Below are 20,450 nucleotides of genomic sequence, written 5' to 3'. Positions count from 1 at the left end.
TCATCCTCTGGGTATTCTCACTGTCTTCATATTCATCCAGCTGTTCTTCAGTCAGGTGCTCATCCTGGCTGGACACTAGGATAGTTGCATGATGACAGTTTGAATTGGATGAGAAGATGTTGAATTAGAGGTCATCTATGGACTGTTCTCATTTGTAGCCATACTGTTCTGTGACTTCTTCCAGTAGCTCCCATACCTATGAATGTTGAAAAAGAAAGTGAGAAGAGGACTACCTTGAGGTAGAGTGCAAGGGACAATATTGTCTAGTGAGGATTTAAGATATGGAACATATATTTCTTGTTATTCCACTGGCTTGTTGGATCATTGTGGGTAAGTTGCAATGACTTCCCCTGTCTGTAAAATGGGGATAATGTTAAGGCTGGTTGGAACAGTTCCAGCAACATGTGTTTTTCATTGCAACCCACTGCTTCATTGAAGCTAAAATGTTTCATGGAGAGATATTAATTTTGTTTGAAATTCATTTTTTTTTTTTTTTTTGGCAAGCTGAGTATTTCTGACAAGAGAACAGAATCCAGAGCTGACCATTTTGAGAGAGAAACATCAATTTTAATAAAATAGTGTTTTGCAAAAACCATTTGTGATGTTTTGGTTTTGTTCCAATGCCAAATGAAAGCAGTCTTTGAAACCTCAGCAGTTGTCAGAAAGCAGCACTGTTGTCCTCCAGTCCATTCTAATAATGAGGCCAGTCTTCTTATAAAGCAGTTTGAAATCTATGCATGAAGCCATATGAGCATCTGTTGGTGATTTAGAGAGGAAGGATTGAAGTCATATAAGCATATACTCATTCTTGTTTTACTGCATGCACACAGTAGATGGCTTTAATCTGACCATTTAGCTTAACATAAGTAAACACTGTTTATGGTCTAAATCACATAGTTAGGTCTTTAAAAGAACCCGTTTACAGCTACAATGATGTGGAGGGAAAAGAATCGAGAAAAGCTTGGTAAGCTTGTTTGGTGATGGGCAGCTTTTTTTCCCCCACTTCTGAGACAAATTGCCTGCTAGCAAACCTGAATCCAAGGTGAATTCTTTCAGCCAGCTGGGAAACTTGGAGCTTATAATGGAAATACTGATGCCAACAGGCTCTTAACTATATCAGGACCAGTAGGTGTAGCTATAATATATTAAATGTTACAAAGGCATCTAATAAACCTCACTTGAGTATTACTTGAGTTCACTATATTTTCATTCATCAGACTGGTATATTCCAAAAATATATAATTGTCATGACAGATTTGCAAAAAGACCATTGCTAGAAGAATCAAAATGCCTGTTGGTCATTGGAAAATGATAGGCTCTGGGCTGCTCCCAGTGAAATAAGGGAGAGCTTTGCTATAGCTTTCAGAGAGACCAGAATCCACTACTATATTAGGATTATTAGAGCATACTGTTTATTTGTAGGATCAGTGGTACTATTCAAAGTAACCCAGTGCTGTACTGATGTATAGAGAGAGTGAGAGGTAAAGTGCTCCTCCTATGCAGGAGGTCAGAACAGATTATCATAAGGTTCCTTTCTAGCTGTAATGTGCAGAGCAGTGTGCAGGGATCATACATGTTTTGCAAAGGACCAACATTTGCTGCCCTCCCCTTCCTGCCCAGTGTGCCAGAAGCAGCACAGTGACCCTACAGTGCTTCTCCCCCCCAGCACTCTTGCAAATGAGGCCCATGTGGGCAGTTGGGCAAGGTGGAGCCATGCCTAAAGGCGAAGTTACATGTTACACTTCAACCATACTAAGGGCACACAACTATCCCCATGTGAAAGCTTATTAACTCACATTAAGTGGGCTTTGAGTGTGTCAAAATTATGCCACTTTGGATGAGGGTTAAGTGTGGGCTTGTGTTAGGGTAACATAAGTCTGTTTAATGGAGATAAATGAGCGATTTGCAGCCCAGAGGTGCACTGTTCCCAGCCTCCTCCCCAGCAGGGAGGGAGCCCAGGTACCCGAGTCTTAGCCCTGCCCCTGCTTGCCAGCTCTCTAGTGGCAAGTCAGGGCTGTGCAGGCAAAAAATAGCATTAACCTGTAATAGGCCACAGCTCACAGCACGCTCACAGATCTACTATAGTCTAAGTGTAAGGTGTAACTTCACCCTTATACTACTCAGTGCCATGGAGAATTTGTGTCATGGTGGGATGCAAAGCGGGGCTGGGGAGGCTGCTGTAACTTAGAGCCGCTGGGGGAGGTTTAAACCCCACTAGCTGAAGAGCGGTCACCTTGAGTCAAGCTGGCATGTGGGAGCTGCAGCAGGACGTGTGGCTCTTCTGAATGCATGGCAGTTCCGCTTCCCCACTCTGATCTGGGGTCCACATGCGTGGCTGCAGTCCAGCGGCCTCCTTGAGCTACTCGCTTTGTAGGTTAACACCGTGAGGTCCCTGATGGCTTCGAGGAAGAAACTGCAGGACTGACTGCTCGGCCACTGGGCTGCGCTGGGGGGAGGCCCCTTAAACACGGTCCCACAGGTGCCTCTCCGCTTTGCAGCTGGGAGACCTGGTGAAATCTTGTTGCAGCTGCTTCATTGAGCAGGAGAGATGAAACTTCTTCTCCAGGCGGGCCTGAGCTCGCCTCCACGTGGAGCTAACCCTGAAGGAGCAGGGGCAAACCTTCTCTGTTGGGCCGGGGTGTATTCAACCGGGGCTGAATCGGTTCCCAGGGGCCGTCTCGAGTCTTTCAGCTCCCCTGGTCCTTGTGCTTTGAATGTAGCACGTTCCCGAGGGGGCCTTGGAGGTGGGACCGGGCCTCATCCAGGCCGGGGGGGGGGCCGTGGGCCTGAGGGCAGGGCAGTGCTGCGCTCCCGGGCCGCGGGGGCGCCCCTGAGCCTCCCGCTGCCTCCGCTGCACGCCGGGCTGGGCGCGTGTGCGCGGCAGCGGGGCGGGCGCTTGGCCCCTCGCCCCCGGCACCACGGGGCTGCAAGCGGCTGCGGGGCCCGGCAGCAGCCAGGCGGGGCGGGGGAGGCTCGGCGGCGGCAGGGGCGGAGCAGGCGGCGCGGAGCCGGGCTGCCCGTGTGCATGCCGATGAGTTCGCCCGGAGCACGTCACTTCGCACCGGCGCCGTGCGCGGGGGGCGGCTGAGCCGAGCCGAGCCGGCTCGCACGGGGCGGGGAGCGGCGCTATCGGCAGCCCGGGGCAGGGGGGCGTGGGCAGCCGCTGAAGCGGGCTCCTCTCCCTCCCGCCTCCTGCTCCCTGGCTCCGGCTGGCAGCTCCCGCGATGCCCCCGCGAAGGATCCGAGCCGGGCGGGCGGCGCGGTGCTGAAGGGACAGCTCCTCCGTCCTCCCGGAGCGAGGGGTGCTGAAGGGACAGCTCCCCCGGAGCGAGGGGTGCTGAGGGGACAACTCCTCCGTCCCCCTGGAGCGGTGCTGAAGGGACAACTCCTCTGCCCCCTTGGAGCGGTGCTGAAGGGACAGCTCCTCCATCCTTGGAAAGACACTGAAGGGACAGCTCCTCCGTCCCCCCGGAGCAAGCGGTGCTGAAGGGACAGCTCCTCCATCCCCAGAAAGGCATTGAAGGGACAGCTCCCCCGGAGCGGTGCTGAAGGGACAGCTCCTCCATCCCCAGAAAGGCGTTGAAGGGACAGCTCCCCCCAGGGCAGTGCTGAAGGGACAGCTCCTTCCTCCTTCCATCCCTCCTTCCATCGCTGCCCAGCGGCTGCGGCGACCATGCCCTGACGCTCCCAGCGGCGCGACTTCATGGCGGTGGCCAGGAAAATCAAAACTTTGTTGACCGTGAACATCTTGGTCTTCGTGGGCATCATCCTCTTCTCCGTCTACTGCCGCCTCCAGGACCGCTCGCAGGAGCTGGTGCAGATCGTGCGCAGCTCCGAGCGCCGCGCCAGGAGCCGGGGCGCCAAGGCAGGCAGCCTGGCGGACAGAGAGGCCATCCTGCAGCGCCTCGACCACCTGGAGGAAGTGGTCTACAACCAGCTCAATGGTGAGGTGGGCCCCAGGGGCCTGAGCCCCAGTTCTGCCAGGGGAGCTCATGGGCAGCGGGGACAGGCTGGGCCCCGGGAAAGGGGATCCAGGGTGGAGGCAGGGGGTGGTAGGGTTGCCCTGAAGAGTAGCCGCAGATGCATGCCTGGGAAGGTGAAGGTGGCTACTAGGGCTACAGAAATGAATGGAAGGGGGTGGGGATAAAGGCTGAGGAGTGCGGGGTGAGCATTGAGGAGTGCTGAAGAGTGTGGTGTGAAGTCCCCTGAGTGTCTCGGGTCAGCAGTTTGTCCCAAAGTTTGTCTGAATCTGGTAGGAATACATTGGTGAATGGGAACATGCTGTGTGTCTGTGAGAGAGAGAAAGGGAGAGCACATCAGATTTATCATGATCCAGCCTGAAGTCATACATTTAGGGTAAAGCATTTACTTTGAAAACCACTTTTGTCTTGGCCTTCCCATGTGTATGTCTTTAAATATATATATATATTTTTAATGCTCTGGTTGTTTATAGCATCCATGTGGTGCTTTGATAACCCCAGCACTAAAATTTGTTACGATCAGGGAGAGGTGTGAAACCAAGCATCCACCACTTTTTTTATTGCCTTCCATTCTGATTCACCAGCCCTGAAAAACCTCATTAGCTATCATTAGTATAAACGAGTTCACGTTCCATGGTGGATAGAACATGCTAAACTATAAAAGTTATTATATGAGTACCAGTCTTTCATACAGAAATGGGTGCCTCAATGACAAGTGCATTTAAATGTGGAGCTATGCATGAATTGCCAAATGTAAAATACTGGGGGATTAAGTACATAATTAAATGCATGTGTGCTTCAGAGGTGGAGAGGTAGCAGGAATAACTTTGCAGTTGTGCTATAATACAGCATATATGTCTTAACTTTTTTAGTACCATATAAAACTTCCTAAGTAAATATTTTTAATTAAACCAAGTGGGCTTCTGGTTCAGTTATGAGAACCTTCTTAATCATAACACTGATTCAACCAGAGGCTACTGCAGCCTCAAAATGCAGGAAAATGAAAAGACTGGGGTAAGTATGTATTTTCTCCTGCTTTTTTCTGAATGAACTGTTTAAATGCAAATGTTTCGGTGACAGTAATAGTCAATCCATGCCAATGAGCACTAACATGGCACAGACACCCCCTCAAGCATGTGTTTCCTAATCCCCCACAGATACCGACACACAAACATACACACATTTCACTCAGAAAGGAAACGAATCCCCAGTTTGTATTCTTTACTGACATCTCCAAAAGAGATTTCAAGAGCAAACAATCTTGGGGTTAAAACCAGTCCTCTAACTACGGTGTAGCCATAGGGCACTTGGACTGCAGTGCACGAGTCCACAACCATTCCCTGCTACAGCTGCATGCAGCTCTGTGGGCTAAATCCTGTCCCTAGCACATAGCCTTAGCATGTTGATATTGAGCTGGCCATGTGAAGTATGATACTCGATGGAATTATAGAAACAGGAAAGGAATGGGAGCTCTTCATATACAGGTAATGGAAGGATATGTGGACATCACTGTACATTGCACTCACATTAAGCAGAAAGCTCTTGGTACACTTTATCTATTTGGTTCTTTAATTGAATGGACACGATGATTCACAGCAATGTTGCTGTGTATTTAAGATTTTATACTACTCTTCAGGGAAAAAAAAGTAAAAGTTTGAGGTTATTTTTTCATGCAAACTTTGCCAGTTAAACTGTTTAGATGTTATTGCTGCTTTACCTTCAGTAGACCTTTTAATAAAGAACGGAGCACCAACACAGAAGGTGCTAATGAGTTTGCCTCCAATATGCAGAGAGTTTATTTCTTATGGAATATTCCCACTGGGCAGCACAAATGCTCTGTGCATCAGTTAAACAGATGAAATATCTGAAGAAGTTCCACTGAACTAAAGGAAGTCGCATTGCTGTAAGTGCAGTCAGGATCAACCCATTGGTGTTTGGCTTATGTGCTTCTTTATTTTAACATCCCAACTCATTTGTTAATGAAAACATTTTGCTCTGACACTGTAATTCCAAGGGGTTCAGCTTATGAAACTCTCTTTTATGAAGATTGTGGTACTAAGCAATGTTCTTCTTCTAAGTTGAAAGTGTTCTCAGGCTTTCTTTAAAGATTTTAAGTGAAGATTCTTTTCTTCTTAATATTATTTTTTTTGACCAATAGGACATAGAGGAAGTAGACTTCAGGGGGAGATCATAAAGGATTGGATCCTGTGTTTCCTGCACACTCAAAACTCTCCAAGGCCTCAGCAGGAGTCCTGAAGTAGTAGTGATGATACAAAGCTGGGTCTGGCCAGCTCATTAATTTCTCCTTATTCCCACTTTGGACTCAGTAAATTAAGAGCCACCTTTTAAGTACTTAGCATTTGGTAATGAATACCCACAATTCCATAGAGGAGTCTGATTATGCCAAGCCCTGAACAAAGCAGGCCTCATTTCCATTCTCCATGGATCTGCCAGAGGCTTTAGTCAAAGAGAAAGAAGCTTCTGTGGGGAGAGTTCAAAACGTGTTGATCAAAAAGGTATCTTTCTGTTTCCCTTAATTGTTTCCATGATGGAAAAGGCAGCTTCCCTTCCTCCCCAGAGCCTGCTCTCACCAGCAGAAGTAAACAAAGGGGGAGTTTAGTGTGTATCATGTGCCCGCCCCAAACGGTTCCCTTGAACCAATGTTAACTTCTAATCCTAAATGTAACTTAGAAAATGCGTTGTCTGTGCAACACATGCACAAAAAATGCCTGGAGAGGACGGAAGTCCATTTTGGATAGCAACTGTGTTATGTCTAGTCCTTAGAATTATATCCTGTTAACTAAGAATTTCTAGAATGGCTTGAATAAGTGCCAGACATGACGCTATAACAGGGATGGGCAATTTTGGGTTGGAGGATCACTTGGGGAGTTTTGGTGAGTTGTTGCAGGCTGGGAGGGTGGTGTGGTGACCCAACCTGATGTGGCTGGTGCTGACCTGGCCCAGTCTTGTGGGACAGGGAAGGCAATTGATCCTATCCAGCTCAGGCTCGTCCATCTTGCACCCACCTCTGGGGTGGTGGATGAAGTTGATGGGTAGGCAGGTCCTTCACGGAGATCAGCCTGGGACTCTTGCAGGCAGGTCATGCTTGGCTGGGCAGATGGGATGAAGCTGTGGCCAGACAGGGAGCAGTGTCTGGGAGCAGGACAGGCATGTGGGGTTGGTGTTGAGGCCAGGCTGCTGGGGCTGGGCCAGGGCTGGGTCTGCGATCACTGAGAGCATGGGGCCAGGCCTGGGACAGAGCTGTGATCTGCTTCCTGCATGTTCCTGTGATGGGCACTGGTTTCACAGGCAGTGGCATGTGGGGAGTGGATTGATGAGTTGAACTTTTGCACTACTGCAGCCTGCTGCACATTCTGGGGGTGGCAAGACTGGCTGCACATGCCACAGCTCAGGCTGCCCCATGAGCCTCGGCTGGGTGAGGCCGAGGGTCCTGCCATAGGCCGGATAGAATCCCTTGGCCGGCTGGATGTTGCCTCTGTGGCATATTTTGCCCACCCCTTCATCGAATTCAGCAATCTGCATGTTTCCTTACATTTGTCACTATGTTTCTTTTAGTGAACATTGTTGGGCTAGGAGTAAACGTTGATATAACGGCAGGAAGAGCAGACAGCAATTTATGAAATGTTTTAATGATAACATCTGATCGTTGTGTTCTTTACTCTCTCTGTGTCTCACTTTAAATTTGAAGCAAGATTTAATTGACTAGATTTTTCCCTAATCAGTTTTGCATCTGACTCTGTTGCTAATAATTTACTATAGAGAGTGAAAAATGTTTAATATCTCCAACTAGTGCATAACCTTTCATGCCAAAAGCAATTGAAGGGTCGGACTGCAATTTTACTGTAATTGCCTTTTTCCCTTTTCACTGTCTCTTTCCAGTAATACACAACAATCAATACAGCATGTAATTAGATTTCATTCAATCTGAAAAGATTAAGAGAGTTTTCATCTTCTCATTATGTATGCTCACATCATGCCTTCTTACCCCTGGCTCCCTTATTAGACCTCTCTGCCCTGTTCGGTGGCAGCCATGGGGGGATAACTTTTGAATATTCCCTTGAATTCAGCAGATTATCATTCTTTACACACAATAATTTGATTTTGCTCTCTTGGGAAGATTAAATACAACGGCAATTTTCAGTTTGATAAATGGATCTTAAATTGCATATGTATTGCACAGAGGGAAGAAGTGGACTTTTCACATAATTGCAGCATGCAGGCTTAAAATTATGTAAATAGCAGGTCCTGGGTGCCCAGGACTGATTCATGCAGCCTGTGACTCCTGATTTTTAGAGTGTACTGGAAGCAAAGTGATTGCATTTAAAATTCAGACGGGCAATCTGCATACATAAAAGGTACAGTAGTATTTTTAAAAGGACAGTTTATCCTTCATAGGCCAGGAGCTGGTTGAAAATGAGCCTGTCCCAATTTCCATATAGGAGGTAAGAGTTGGGAACAGGCTGCAAATGAATCATTTAAATGTCCACATCAGATCTGTCAAAAAGAAGCTTTTATAGCCAGAGACTTTCAGTTGAAGGGTAATTCCTTTGCAGACAGAAGAGGCAAAGCCATGTGTACAAGAGGAAGGATTAAGTGCGACTGCCAGCTTTGCATTAATGAAAACTGCACCTTCCGATACTGAAGATACAGAATCTCGCATTGTAGCCATTTAATATGGTTATCTTCTAAAGCTAACACACATCTGACAATATTAGCTCTTAATTATTCCCAAGAAACAGCTACTTTCACTAGCCACTTGCAGCAATGCATATTCCTTATAATATTTAGGTCTCAGTCCTGCAGTCCTGCTGGTACTGTAAGGACTTCTGAGCTGGGTGCTGTAAAGGCAGGAAGTGAAAGTGTCAAATTGATTTATTTAAGACACTGTGCTGTAGTTCTGTTTGTCAAATAGCATGGAACAAATATGCAGTGATGCCCCCTTAAACCAGCATCACTCAGCATCACTCTGGATCTGGCCTTTCATGTTGCAGAATGACTGTGAAGTCCCAAGAGCCTGATTTAGATCTGGCATTGGTTATACAACAGCGTGACTCTCTTGACTTCAGCTGAGTTAGTATTGATTTAGTTATTCAGAGCCACAGGAGGCATCAGGGTTTGAAAGAACTTTCTGGTCAGATCTTTACTGACTTGCACCTTATGTAGTCACTCGTACGTAGGCCAATCTGGATGTAAGACATCGCACAGTCAGAGTGATTCCTGTTAGACCTCTTTTGCAAAGTTGTAAATGGCTACACAGAAGAGAAGCTGACCTGTAAAGTCCCAGACTGAGATTTTTTGGCCCTATGGAAGTCCATGATAAAGTTCCAGATGCCTTCAGCAGGCCAAGCTTTTACCCCAGTTTTTAAGGAACAATATAGAGAGTTGTTTCAATAGAAATACCTAACAGTGTTACAGAGGAAATGGTTCAAGAGCTGGCTGGAGAGGAATAGAAATCATCTCCAAACTAAGGTAGAAAGACCCAGACAACCTCCAACTTAGTGACAAGACACACACACACACACACACACTACCTTGTGCATCCCAGGTTCTGGTAGTGGCTTTTATGCTGGGTCTGTGCCTTCTTTGTTTTGCATCTGGTAAGCAAACATTTTGACACAAATCATATAACAGGTTTACAGTTGACTCATTTGTTTATGGCTTTTTCTGCCTGGTGTGCAGAGCTGGCATTGTTCGTACCAAGTAAATTAACAGTTACAAAGATGCAAAAAAAGGTCTTTATTTGACTGATGACGCTTGGCTGCATTGTAGAAGATAGCTCTTCATTAGAAAGTTGGATAATATAGCTTGGTCCTTTTGCCTTTGTCAGCTGAGATGCAGGTCTCAGACCATAAAATATAGCTGTAATTTAAACCATTGGATGGTTGTTCCTGCTTTTTTATTCAACATTTTTAAAGGTAAATAAAGGGAGTGAAAAACCAAGCACACCATTTAAAAATGCAATTCCAGGCACTGAGTACATGGCTGTTCTCCAAGGCAATAATAAGATTTATGAAATGAAGGAACAGAAATGAGTCATGTTTAACAAATCTTCCTTTTATTAATACCCCTCTTTCACCTCACTAGTGCATGCTTGCTCTCTAACGCATTGCACTTGGCATGATTTCTTTTATTTGTGATTTCCACTTGCTGGCCCTTTCCATCATTTTTTAATACTAATAAACTGAAGAAAAGGAAGAGACTAACTCAAGGTGCAGTAATGGGAAATAAGGGAGCTGTTGGGATAAGAGCCAGTACCAAGACTGTTTTAGCACCATTGACTGAAATGGCCCTATGAAACAAGAAATTTAAGCCCTTGAGAATAAAGATTGTGGAGGAAGATGTCCCAATGCTCCTTAAATCACCAGTGAACATTTCAGCAGTCAATAAAATTGGGTTTGTATATACTTCTCAAAAATTGGTAGATAACGCTAGTTATTCAAGGCCCAATTCAGCAAACACCACGTGCATAACTTTAAGGACATATTTAAGCTTGTAGCCATCGTCACTGATTGAGTGACATGGTTGAACATGTACTTATCCTAGAACACATGCTTAGGGCCATCCCCGTTCAACAAAATGCTTAGGGCCATATTTTTAAAGGCCTTGAAATGCCTAGTGGCCACATGTTCAATGGAAGTCGGGTGCCTGAAAACCTTTGAATAGGCCTGTGTCACCTTGATGAAGTAATTGGTTTTGGGCTTTGCTGAACTGGGGCCTAGTTGAATAGCAGGCGTGAAACTCAGTGGAGTCTGGTCTAAATCCTGTTGAAGTCAATAGGAAAATTTTACATGAAGTGGATTAAGCCCTAAACAATCTCTTAGCTCTGTACATAAAGGGTAGGGTTGTGGGATTTCCCTGACACTGAGACTAGGACTTCCACAACCTGAAATTATTTAAGAAGCTTCATCTAAAGAGAAGAAACCAGTTTAGTGCCAGGCAGGTACCAGGGACGCCAAGGATTTTTGCTGTTGTTTCAACTCGGGCCATATGTGCCCAATTACTACAAATGAGATTGCCACAATATATGCTCAGCCTTTTGCAGTTAACAGGCTTTATCAGATTAAAACCTTGAAACAATTAGCTCACAGAGCCAACATGATATATCCACACGTGCAATAAGGTGGGAAGGGCCAGATCTGCAGGTGGGGGATATCAAGATGGAAAACAGCAGGGAGGCACTCATTTATCCCTTGTCTGTCATCAGAGGCTACATCAGAAGCAGTGAAAATTAAAGGTCTCCCAGGATACAGTAAATTTAATGTAAAGGCTGTATATTTAGTGGCTAGTCCAGTATAAAAAGTTCCTGTAGGCCTGTATAAACAGCCCAGTAGCAACCAAGTCTTGATCATGTAGATTAGGGCTGTCTAACTGGCAGCCTGTGAGGGGCTAACTTGTGGGTCCCAGACTCCCACCCAGCTGCTGATTCCCCACCCCCCATCACTCCAGCTGCAGCTATGGGCTTCATTGCCCTCTGGCTTCTGTTTCCTGCTCCACCCTGGGGGGCATCATGAAGCAGTGTGAGAGAGCTCACAGTACTGAGAAAGCCCATGGCTTGGGGTGCCAGTGTGGCAAGGTGCAGCAGAGAAGACTACACCTAGGCAGCTGAAGGTGGGGCTGGGTCACCTGTGCCCATGCACATAATGCAGAAGGGGAGGGAAGAACCCATTGGTCCCCATGGAGTAGCGGGTAGGGATTGCCTGGTGCAACTTGTTACCCAGCAGGTCAGATACCTGCCCTGTACAAGATCCCTCATTTCACCAAGGAGCTCCCTTGTCCTCAATCTACCTTGGCCTGTCCATCTAGAGGTGGCTGCTCAAATTAAAAACAGCTGGCTACAGCACTTAAGGAGCTCAGCTTTGAATAGCTGCAGAGGATATCTATTTCTCCTCCTCATCCTCTTCCCAGTAACAACCCTGTGCCAGGAAAGTTGGAGTAGGAGCCAACTTTACCCATTTTTCGGCCAGGCAAATTCTCAGCTGGCCAAATTACATTCCCACTGCCTTACTGAAATCATGCCAAGAGGATGAAATTGGACCTAAAGATCTGGCCTCATGAAAGATGTTAAGTAAAAGCCCATTAAGCTTTCTAATGCATTTCCTCACCAGTGCATAAGTATTCCCTGCAGCCCGTTCCCCAGTCTAGTTCTGACTGAAATCGAGCAATATGGGGGCTTTTAGTGGTTCTGCAGGGAGGAGACCACCTCACAGTCTGGTAGGTGGCATGTATTGGCTTACGTATACTTACCTTCCATTTTATTTTGTTACCCACCGTAAACCGCATCGGTAGCTGGATCCTTCAGGAATGTAGCACACTTGTACATGACCCTAACTCAGTATACCTCCTTCTCTGGTCTCATCACTTTGGACTGGTGAAATGGAGGCCTTCAGCCAATGGCCTGCAAAGCAGAAGAGGCTGAGGATGTGACTGCTAATGGCAAACGACCCTTTTTGGCAGCGAATTCTGTGAGTTGTCTGTGTTCTGTTTTGAAATGGCCTTTTTCAATAACTGATCCTTGCATAGGACTGAATTTAGGAAAGTAGTTGTACAGATCCCATTCTTTCATTAAAAAGTAGAAGATGTGGGCATAAATATTCATCCCCAGATATTCCACTTTTCATGGAGTACTTAGGCTAGTGGACCTGTCTTGTTCTATTTGACCTGCATTTGAAATGACTGGAGAGCATGTGGTGCTCATCTGTCCTCTCAAGCTGGGCTCTTCACATCCCTATCATCTTTCAGCTGATGTCGCTGACTCAGTCTGTTGCAAGGCGCAGGAAGACAATGCAGCAGCGTTTTCTGTGTAAATCCCGATGGATCATCCTGAAGCCTTTTCACAACAGTTCTCTTCCTTTTGTCAGACTGCTTAGGTCCCTTTCATTTCTAAATAATTGGCTTTGTTTTTTGTTTTTGTAACTTTTGTGTCATCCTGCTAGGCAGCATATTGCAAGAGACTGATCTGATCACAGCACATGTGTCAATCACTCTCTGGAAGCAAGAGGAAGAAATGAATGAATTGCCTCAGGGAAAAAGTCTACCTACTCACCTGTTGAGCTGAGATTGAGCTACCAAGTGTTGCTTCTGCCCAGCCATGCAACTCATGTTGTGCCTTGGGTGATGTGGCTTCAGCAGAATGCCTCTCTCACTTGATCTCATTAGGATGATTGAGATCAGCTGTGGGGTACCTTATGGTTGAACGCATGAGCACCACTGGGGTTTGTCTTTTTTGTGGAAAACTAGTTGTTGGAGGGGCTCAATTCAGGGAATTGGCAGTGTATGGTATGGTCTCCTTATATTTTATTCAAGCATTTTCCTGAGGTAGCGTAATCAGGAGCAAGGTGGAGATTGAGGTGTTACTATGCTTTGCCATTGTGAGCCATGTGTCTGTACAGTTAATTTAAAACATTACAAGGCTGGGGTCTGGGGCAGCAAATAAGTATGTCTAGAAACAAATGAACAAACCTGAACTTCTTTTTGATATTGAGATCCTGTCATTCTAGATATCATGAGGTTTAAAGCTATCTCATCAAAGTACAGCATGGCTCTCCACAAAACCTTTGATTCACCACCAAAGTATGATTTATATTTGTAATACCTGAGCTGTAATTCACACTGTCATCCTAGCCGTGGTGCAGTGATTAAACAAACTAAGCCCAGGGAAAGGCATGGAGGGTATTGCAGGCGTTCTGGAACATCTTTCTTAAACAGCAGGCAGGGCTGGCTATAAGGGATTTCATTCCAGTTAGAAACAGGCTGCAGAGAAGCATCGTGGCTTGTGCAGTACAGTTCAAAAATTATACTTCAGGAGCCAAAACTCAGTGGCCCAGACACTTCCCTGCACTGAGGCTTTTAGGTATAAGTGAGCCCTAATTCTTATGTTGCATTTTCTTCAGCCCTGCCCTAGCTATGTAAATTAGAGCAGCATCTCAGAGCTTCTTGTAGGATGTTGAACCAATTATGCCATACAGTTGTGGTCTACCTTACCACCACCACAGTCCTACTGTGATTTTTCCAACAAGCTGTGCTAGGTTATTGGAAAGAAGCAGCTGATGCAGAATCCATCTCTACCCGTTTACTACACCTCTTTGGAGGGAGAGTTCCCAGTTGGGCAATAAAGGCCAGATTCCACCACTTTGCACTGACAAGTAAAGAGATGGTACCAGGGCAGAGAGAATCTGGGTATCTGTGAGAGCTGGATCGGCTACCCTTTCTTTCTGCTGGTGAGCACGGACATGAGTAATCCAGTTGGCTTTGCTGGGCTGCTTGTGAGAGAAAGTGTTTTCCCAGTAATATAAAGCTTGGACAATCTGTACAGTTTGGTAAAAAAAACTCAGGCTTGCTTTAGGCTGGCATTTTAATCACTGCTTGATACAAACAGTGCAGCAGTTCACAGGACCCCACAATACCTTAACATATGATAAATGGATCATGGAAGAAAATAGATCCTGGCAGGTATTTTTCAGTTATTCCTTATCTGTGTTGCATAGGCTTCCATAAATATTCATACCATGTGGAACACAAGTATTATGGAGATTTATCAAAGGCTATATTAGTCTCATTGAGGCTATATATAACAGGCATTGCCATGCCCTGCAAAATATTCATGACTTCATAGTTCCAGGAAGGGTAGTCAGTCTCTTTGGTACTGACAATATGGTATAAGTTTTTGTTCCTGTGGGGGGTTGTTAAAAGACCTGTCTGTGATGAAATTGGCTGCAGTGGGGTTTGGACAGAGGGAGTAAAAGTGAACTATAAAACAAGAACGTTGTTTTAGCAAGCAAACCAGTCTCTTCCCCACTTCCCTGTCCACTCTCAGTTTTGTTGGCATTGCAGGTAATTGCTCAGGCAATAGAGCGTCATCCTTTGTACAGTATGTCTGCTTGCCTTGGTCAGATCAGTTTTAGCAGATGTTTTGCTTGCTTGTCATCTTTTGGCATGAGGCATTGATCCAAATTCTTCTGGTCTCATTCATGCTATTTGTCCCGTTTACTCAATGGCTCAAATTCCTCTGTGGTTGTCAATCCATTGCCTTCAGCAGAATAATTCCAGTTGCCTGTTTGGTCAAGTGAGACTCCTTCCAGCCTAAGGATGACCAGGATCCAGCCAGCTGTAACAATGTCCGAGCAATATGGAAGAGCTCCACGTGCTGCTCATCCAATGCAATGATATTAAGGGCCTTTCTCAGTTGAGGGACCATGTGTTTGGGCTGGCTGACCTCTTTCCCATGAAACTTCAGGCTCCAAAGCTCTGTCTGTGGCTCCCATTACCGGGGGCTCTGAGAAGTTCACAGTATTCAATGTATTTATGCCTACAACTCTGAGGGAGGGGACTGCTATTAACTACCAGGCTAGAGTCTTTCCTCACCCTGCATCCCATACCTGTTGAAGCTGTGCCACAGGACAAGAAAGAAATAAAGGTGCTTTGGGCTAGAGAGAGAAGAAATTAAAGTCTCTCTTTCAGCCTAGTGGCTTGTGCACTCCCAGGGCAAGGCGGGAGACTTGGGTTGTCTTTCCTGCTGCAAGAAAAAATACAGAAATCTCTAGGCCAGGCAAGAGTTTTGCTCCTTTTTTCTCCTTGTCTCTGGTCCAGTGAATCTCAACAGTGCATGGCGCACAGTGCATGGCAGATCTTCAGTCAGAGAGTGGAATAGCCTCACTCTGGATTGGTTTAGAGCTAGGTGGTTAGGCCACGGTCCAAGGGGATGGAGAATGTGGGTTTGAGTCCCTTGAGAAAGGAGAAGAAAGTTGAAGCCAGGTCTCCCGCATCTTGCTCTAATGACTAATCTGTTTCCTGAAAAGGAGGTATCAGCCTTGCTCTTTAGAAAGGAACCATGGCCCTGCTAAAAAGAGAGGACATAAGTGCCTGTTTTAGGAGATGGCTCTGAACTATGCATCCCAACTGTCCCTGGAGCTTAAGACTTGCCTTTTGTCATCAATGTTTCGTATTGGCCAGCACTAGGCAGCTACCTAAGCAGTGTGCTAACTGGCTGGTTGTTTTGGCTCCCGTTCTGAGTCTCCACAGGCAGGAAACAGGGTTTTGGATTTCACTCTGAATGCCTGGCACTTAAAAGTTACATCTCTAGATATTTCCTGGCAACTAACTAACCCTAAGTGACTTATCCAAGAGATTACCCCAGCAGTCTGTGGCAAATTCAAGCATCTCCTGTCGTAGACTAGGGTCCTTCCATCCTTCCTTCTGCAGAAAAAGGGGGCTGTTTTGCACAGAAGCTATTTTTTTTTGCATGCTCTCCACTTGGAAAGCTGCCAGTTGCCTCCTGGAAGACTGAAGAAGTTTGCTTCTTGTTTAGTTTGTGTGGCTTTTGGTGGGGTGATGGGGTTAATTGGTTGTTTTTATTTGGAGGCTTGATGCTGGGTTTTGTATTTCATTTGGTAACAGGGCCTTGCTGCCCTTTTAGAAATTGAATTTATTTTTCTACTACTCTTGGATGCCTCTAGGATATGATGCTTTTATAAATAAAAATGTATTTTTATTATATTAACTCATTTTCCAGCGGGCTTTGTGTTGTAGAAAAGATTGGGGGTATTCATTCTCATGCATGCTGAACGGAAAGCAGTGATAAGACTAAAAATATGCCCGATTGAAATAGAATTGTTATAACCCAAAGGTTAGTCTTCCTTGGGATTAAAACTTGCAGTTGCTTATAAATTCCTTGTGGGAGATTCCTGTTCAATCAGTCAAGTGTAAAATGAGGCTACTGATAGCGATGCAGTTTTACATCTGCAAAGAAATTCAGTGCCGTTGGTGGCTACTTTTACCACCAGCACAAGTCTGTTGGTTGCCAAGTTGCAGAGGTTTTTGAAGCCTGATGTGTTGATGGCTGATTGAGTTTATAGTTTTCACATCTAGTGGACCTAGTCAAGGAGCTTGGAACTGTACACCCAGCTAATAGAAAAGAGATCTCTTGCTGAGATGAGCTGGCAGTGCTAGCGTACAGTGAGGGACAGCAGTATGTGAGGTAACAGTGAGAAGATCATGGTGACAATAATAAGCATTATACTACACAACAGCCTGCCTGTTGAATTTCTGGCTACCTACAAGTGATGGCCACCCACAAAACTATGCTAGATTAGAAAGGATGGATGGTTATTGGTCATCTGTGTCTGGAGGGACCCAGATTTCATGCTCAGCCCAAGCACAGAATTTTTGGGTGATTAGACGGGTTACTTTCACCCAGATCCACAATGGTGTTCAGGTGCCTTGCAGCCAGTGACATCAGTGAGAGATGTATGTCAAACACCTCTGCAGATCAAGGCCTTAGTCTTCCTGTGTCTCAGCTCCCTATCTGTAAAATGGGGTCACTAGCACTGCCTTACCTTGCTGAGGTGTTCTGAAGCATTTGGATACAAAAGTAGTTAGGGCCATACATGCAACTAAAGTGAGACACAAATGTGACATCACTACTCCCTTATATCTCCTATTGCTGTGGGAAGTCTCATTAGGCATTTCTCATCTTCCTTTTACTTGTCATTTAGCAAGCGCCAGAGGGAACGCTCACTGGTACCGAAGTCCTGCAATGTACCATGAGAAACTCAGAACCCCGGAGGCCTGTTTCTGCTCTCAGTGAAAGTCAGTTCTTTCCTGGGCCAACTACTGCCTTTGGAGTTGTTTCAGAGCTGGCCGGTGCTGCCCAAATGCTGCAGTAGGTGCATCTGCCTGAATTGGTTTCTCTTTCAACAGAAAACTGATTCCAATGACTTCAGTGGTTTTCTGCAAGTGTTCCTCACCAGTGGAAATCACAAGAAACAGGGGAGTCACTCTGGCTAGCACAGACATTAAACTTGGTTCCCACCTCAGCCCCACAAGAAAAACTCAAAGTCAAATAACAGTGAACGTAAGCTTATTAAAGGACCTGAGGTTTTCTCACTTGATTGCACTGTACCTCAGTTTCTTAATAATCTTGTTCTTTGTCTCCCTCTTTTGTATGCAGTAGAATCAAAAGTGCACAAAACACAGTTTAAAAAAATGCTGCTTATGCAAGAATAAAAGCAAACAGTCGGTGAGCAAAGACCGAGAGGAAATGCCTTTGCGTGAGAACAAAGATATTGGATTGACTTTGAAGCTGGGACAGCACGACCCATTGCATTGCCAACGTGCTTACAGGCAATTGCTGCATGAGCTGGAGAAAATGTGGCTGCCGGGAGAGGGGGTGATGATTAGGATTCATTCATTCATTCCAGTGGGCATTTCTGCATATGTTACATTATTTGGCATTTAGGCATGTTTCAGCTTTAATCATACTGACAGGCCGTTACAAAGCTAATGTTTCTAACTGGGAGAAAACCTGGAGGTCGTGGAAGAATAAGACCAATGACGTGTTTTTGTGGAGTTACTTTTTCTCATAAAGAACCTACAGGAGGAAAGAGTCCTGGAATTAGAGATTTTTCTAGACATTGCTTCAGGACTGGGCCTCTCAGTGCTGTATAATTAGACTTCAAGGAGCAAATTTTGCTCTCAGAGGCACAACTTGGGTTATGCTACTTCTGTGCCTGTATAGCTGAGAAAAGCACCTGGCTACCCTACATTATAATGTAGATGAGAATATCTGTCTTTCCAATTATTTTGGCCCAGATCCTCAGCTGATGTGACCTTTCTTTCAGTGCAGTGTCATGCAATTGTAAAAACCAAATCAGAATCCAAGCAATATTTGGAGTAACTTACTTGGAATTGATACCAAACAGTTCCAGTTATGAGGGGTTGCATGGCTGAATAAGTTGGTATGTTCTGCATAAACTATATCTATATTATTTGGGAACTGCAGTGAGCAAAAATTAATGTTGCCTGTTCACAGTAGAGTAGAAAATTAAATGTCATATTGTAGCAGAAAAAGAAAAGATGGGATATCATGCAGGCATTTGCTGGATCTTTGTTGTTAAATTGGCAGAAAATACCTCCCTTTTTTTGTTGTGGCAATGCTACATGCATTGTGGCCTTTCTATGCTAAACAAGAGTGGTGTTGTGAAGTTGTGGGGAGAGACCAACTATTATCAAGAGCAGTTTCACATGAGTTGAATTAACTGATACCTAATGTGCTGTTCCCAGATGCATGTAGATATAGGATTGCCTGCTGCTGAGGATTTATTTATAAAGTCTATAAGGGTGTGTGTGTTCACCTCACAATAACTAAAGCACAGAAGGGGTTAATTATCTTCCAGGCTAGGGACAAACATTACACACAAACCAATTTAAGTGATCAGAAACTGGTTTCAACCTGTAACAGAACAGATGTTCAGTGCACATAAACCAGTTTGAAAATGGCTGGAACCGATTTGAGATAAACCTGGTTGAATGTAGTATGAGACTTAATTGATTTGGCTCAAACTGGTTTATGCAATGTCTGTCCCAGACCCCTTGCTGGTTTAAGATAAACCAGACTCCCCCAGCATCCTGGCATGTTCTTTGTGCTGGGTAGGACTCCCTGCTCCATAGTAGGGTTGCCCCCTCCCCCCCCCCCCGCTCCCTGGCTGCAGATCTGGCAGGGACTGCAGGCTGCTCCTTTGCCCCCTGCCCCGCTAAGCAGGAATTCCCCCCTCTCCTCTCCTTCACAGAGAGGTGTCTGTGTATTAGCTAGCAGACCACATGCTGGCTATGGTCCTGCTTAGTCAACAGGTAGAATCAATAGGTAGCTGGTAATGTCCTACTGTTGTTTTCTTAATGGGGTGATAAACACTGAGTTAGAGGTGATAAACACTGTTATTGATTTCCTGCTGGGATAATCAGAGCATCCTGTTGGGGCCTGGCCATGTCCCCACCCCCTCAGCGGGTGCTGTAGAGGGGAAAGGAGGGCTGCTCTAGCACCCCTTGGCTTGTAGCCTCAGCCACTGCAGGCATGTACCTGCATACCTGGGATGTCTGTGCAGTTACAAAGGGGTTTTAGCCTAGCCAGGTTAGACTAACCTGCAAAGATTGAAGCAATTCAGGCTCAGGCTTTTTGAATGTCTGTCCCTAGCCCCAGAGGAACTAGGTGCAATGAATGACCTGCCTTGAAGAAGCTTCTTAGTCTGCTGGAAAGGTTCCAGGACAGTAATGACCTGGGTTCATCCTGGTGAGAAAAGGGAGTTGATTGAGGTGTCCTAGGGGCAAGGGAAGGGAAGTGTTACCCTCCTATCCCCAGGGAAGTGCAAGACCCCAGGAGTCATCATAACCCCTGAGAAAGCTGCTGCCTTAGTCACACTGTAAGCATGTCCATCTTGCTGGAGAGTTTTTCCATTTGTGGCTTCCTCCAGCAGAAGCGAGCCCGCCTTTGTCAGGAAGTGGGTGTTCTTTGCACCAAATTATGTGCAAAGCTTTGATACTAGAGGGCTGGTCAGTGGAAGGGGCTCCAGGTTTAAGACGCATGTCTCTACAGTTTAAATTCTGCCCTCAAAAGGCTACAGTCTTTGTGGTTTTCACTGGGTGGCAGGGACTTCTTACCTGAACCCAGAGCAGCATGTG

General features: G+C 45.7%; 1 protein-coding gene across 2 annotated transcripts in view; it reads left to right on the top strand.

The window, feature by feature from the left end:
* Positions 1-20,450, top strand: part of GALNT9 (polypeptide N-acetylgalactosaminyltransferase 9) — a 262,959-nt gene that overhangs the window by 32,009 nt on the left and 210,500 nt on the right. The window contains exon 1 of one of the 2 annotated variants that reach the window (XM_014598425.3): positions 3,281-3,944. The exons of the other annotated variant lie outside the window; for it this stretch is intronic. Within the exon in view, the coding sequence (XP_014453911.1) occupies positions 3,704-3,944 (241 nt within the window). The 5' untranslated portion in view covers positions 3,281-3,703. Of the gene's footprint in view, positions 1-3,280; positions 3,945-20,450 lie in introns of those variants that run through there. 2 annotated transcript variants of the gene reach the window in all.

Source organism: Alligator mississippiensis, chromosome 10 (genome assembly GCF_030867095.1).
Source record: "Alligator mississippiensis isolate rAllMis1 chromosome 10, rAllMis1, whole genome shotgun sequence".
Lineage (NCBI taxonomy): Eukaryota > Metazoa > Chordata > Crocodylia > Alligatoridae > Alligator > Alligator mississippiensis.
Note: the sequence above shows the minus strand (reverse complement) of the source record. Positions and strands in the feature narration are given on the sequence as shown.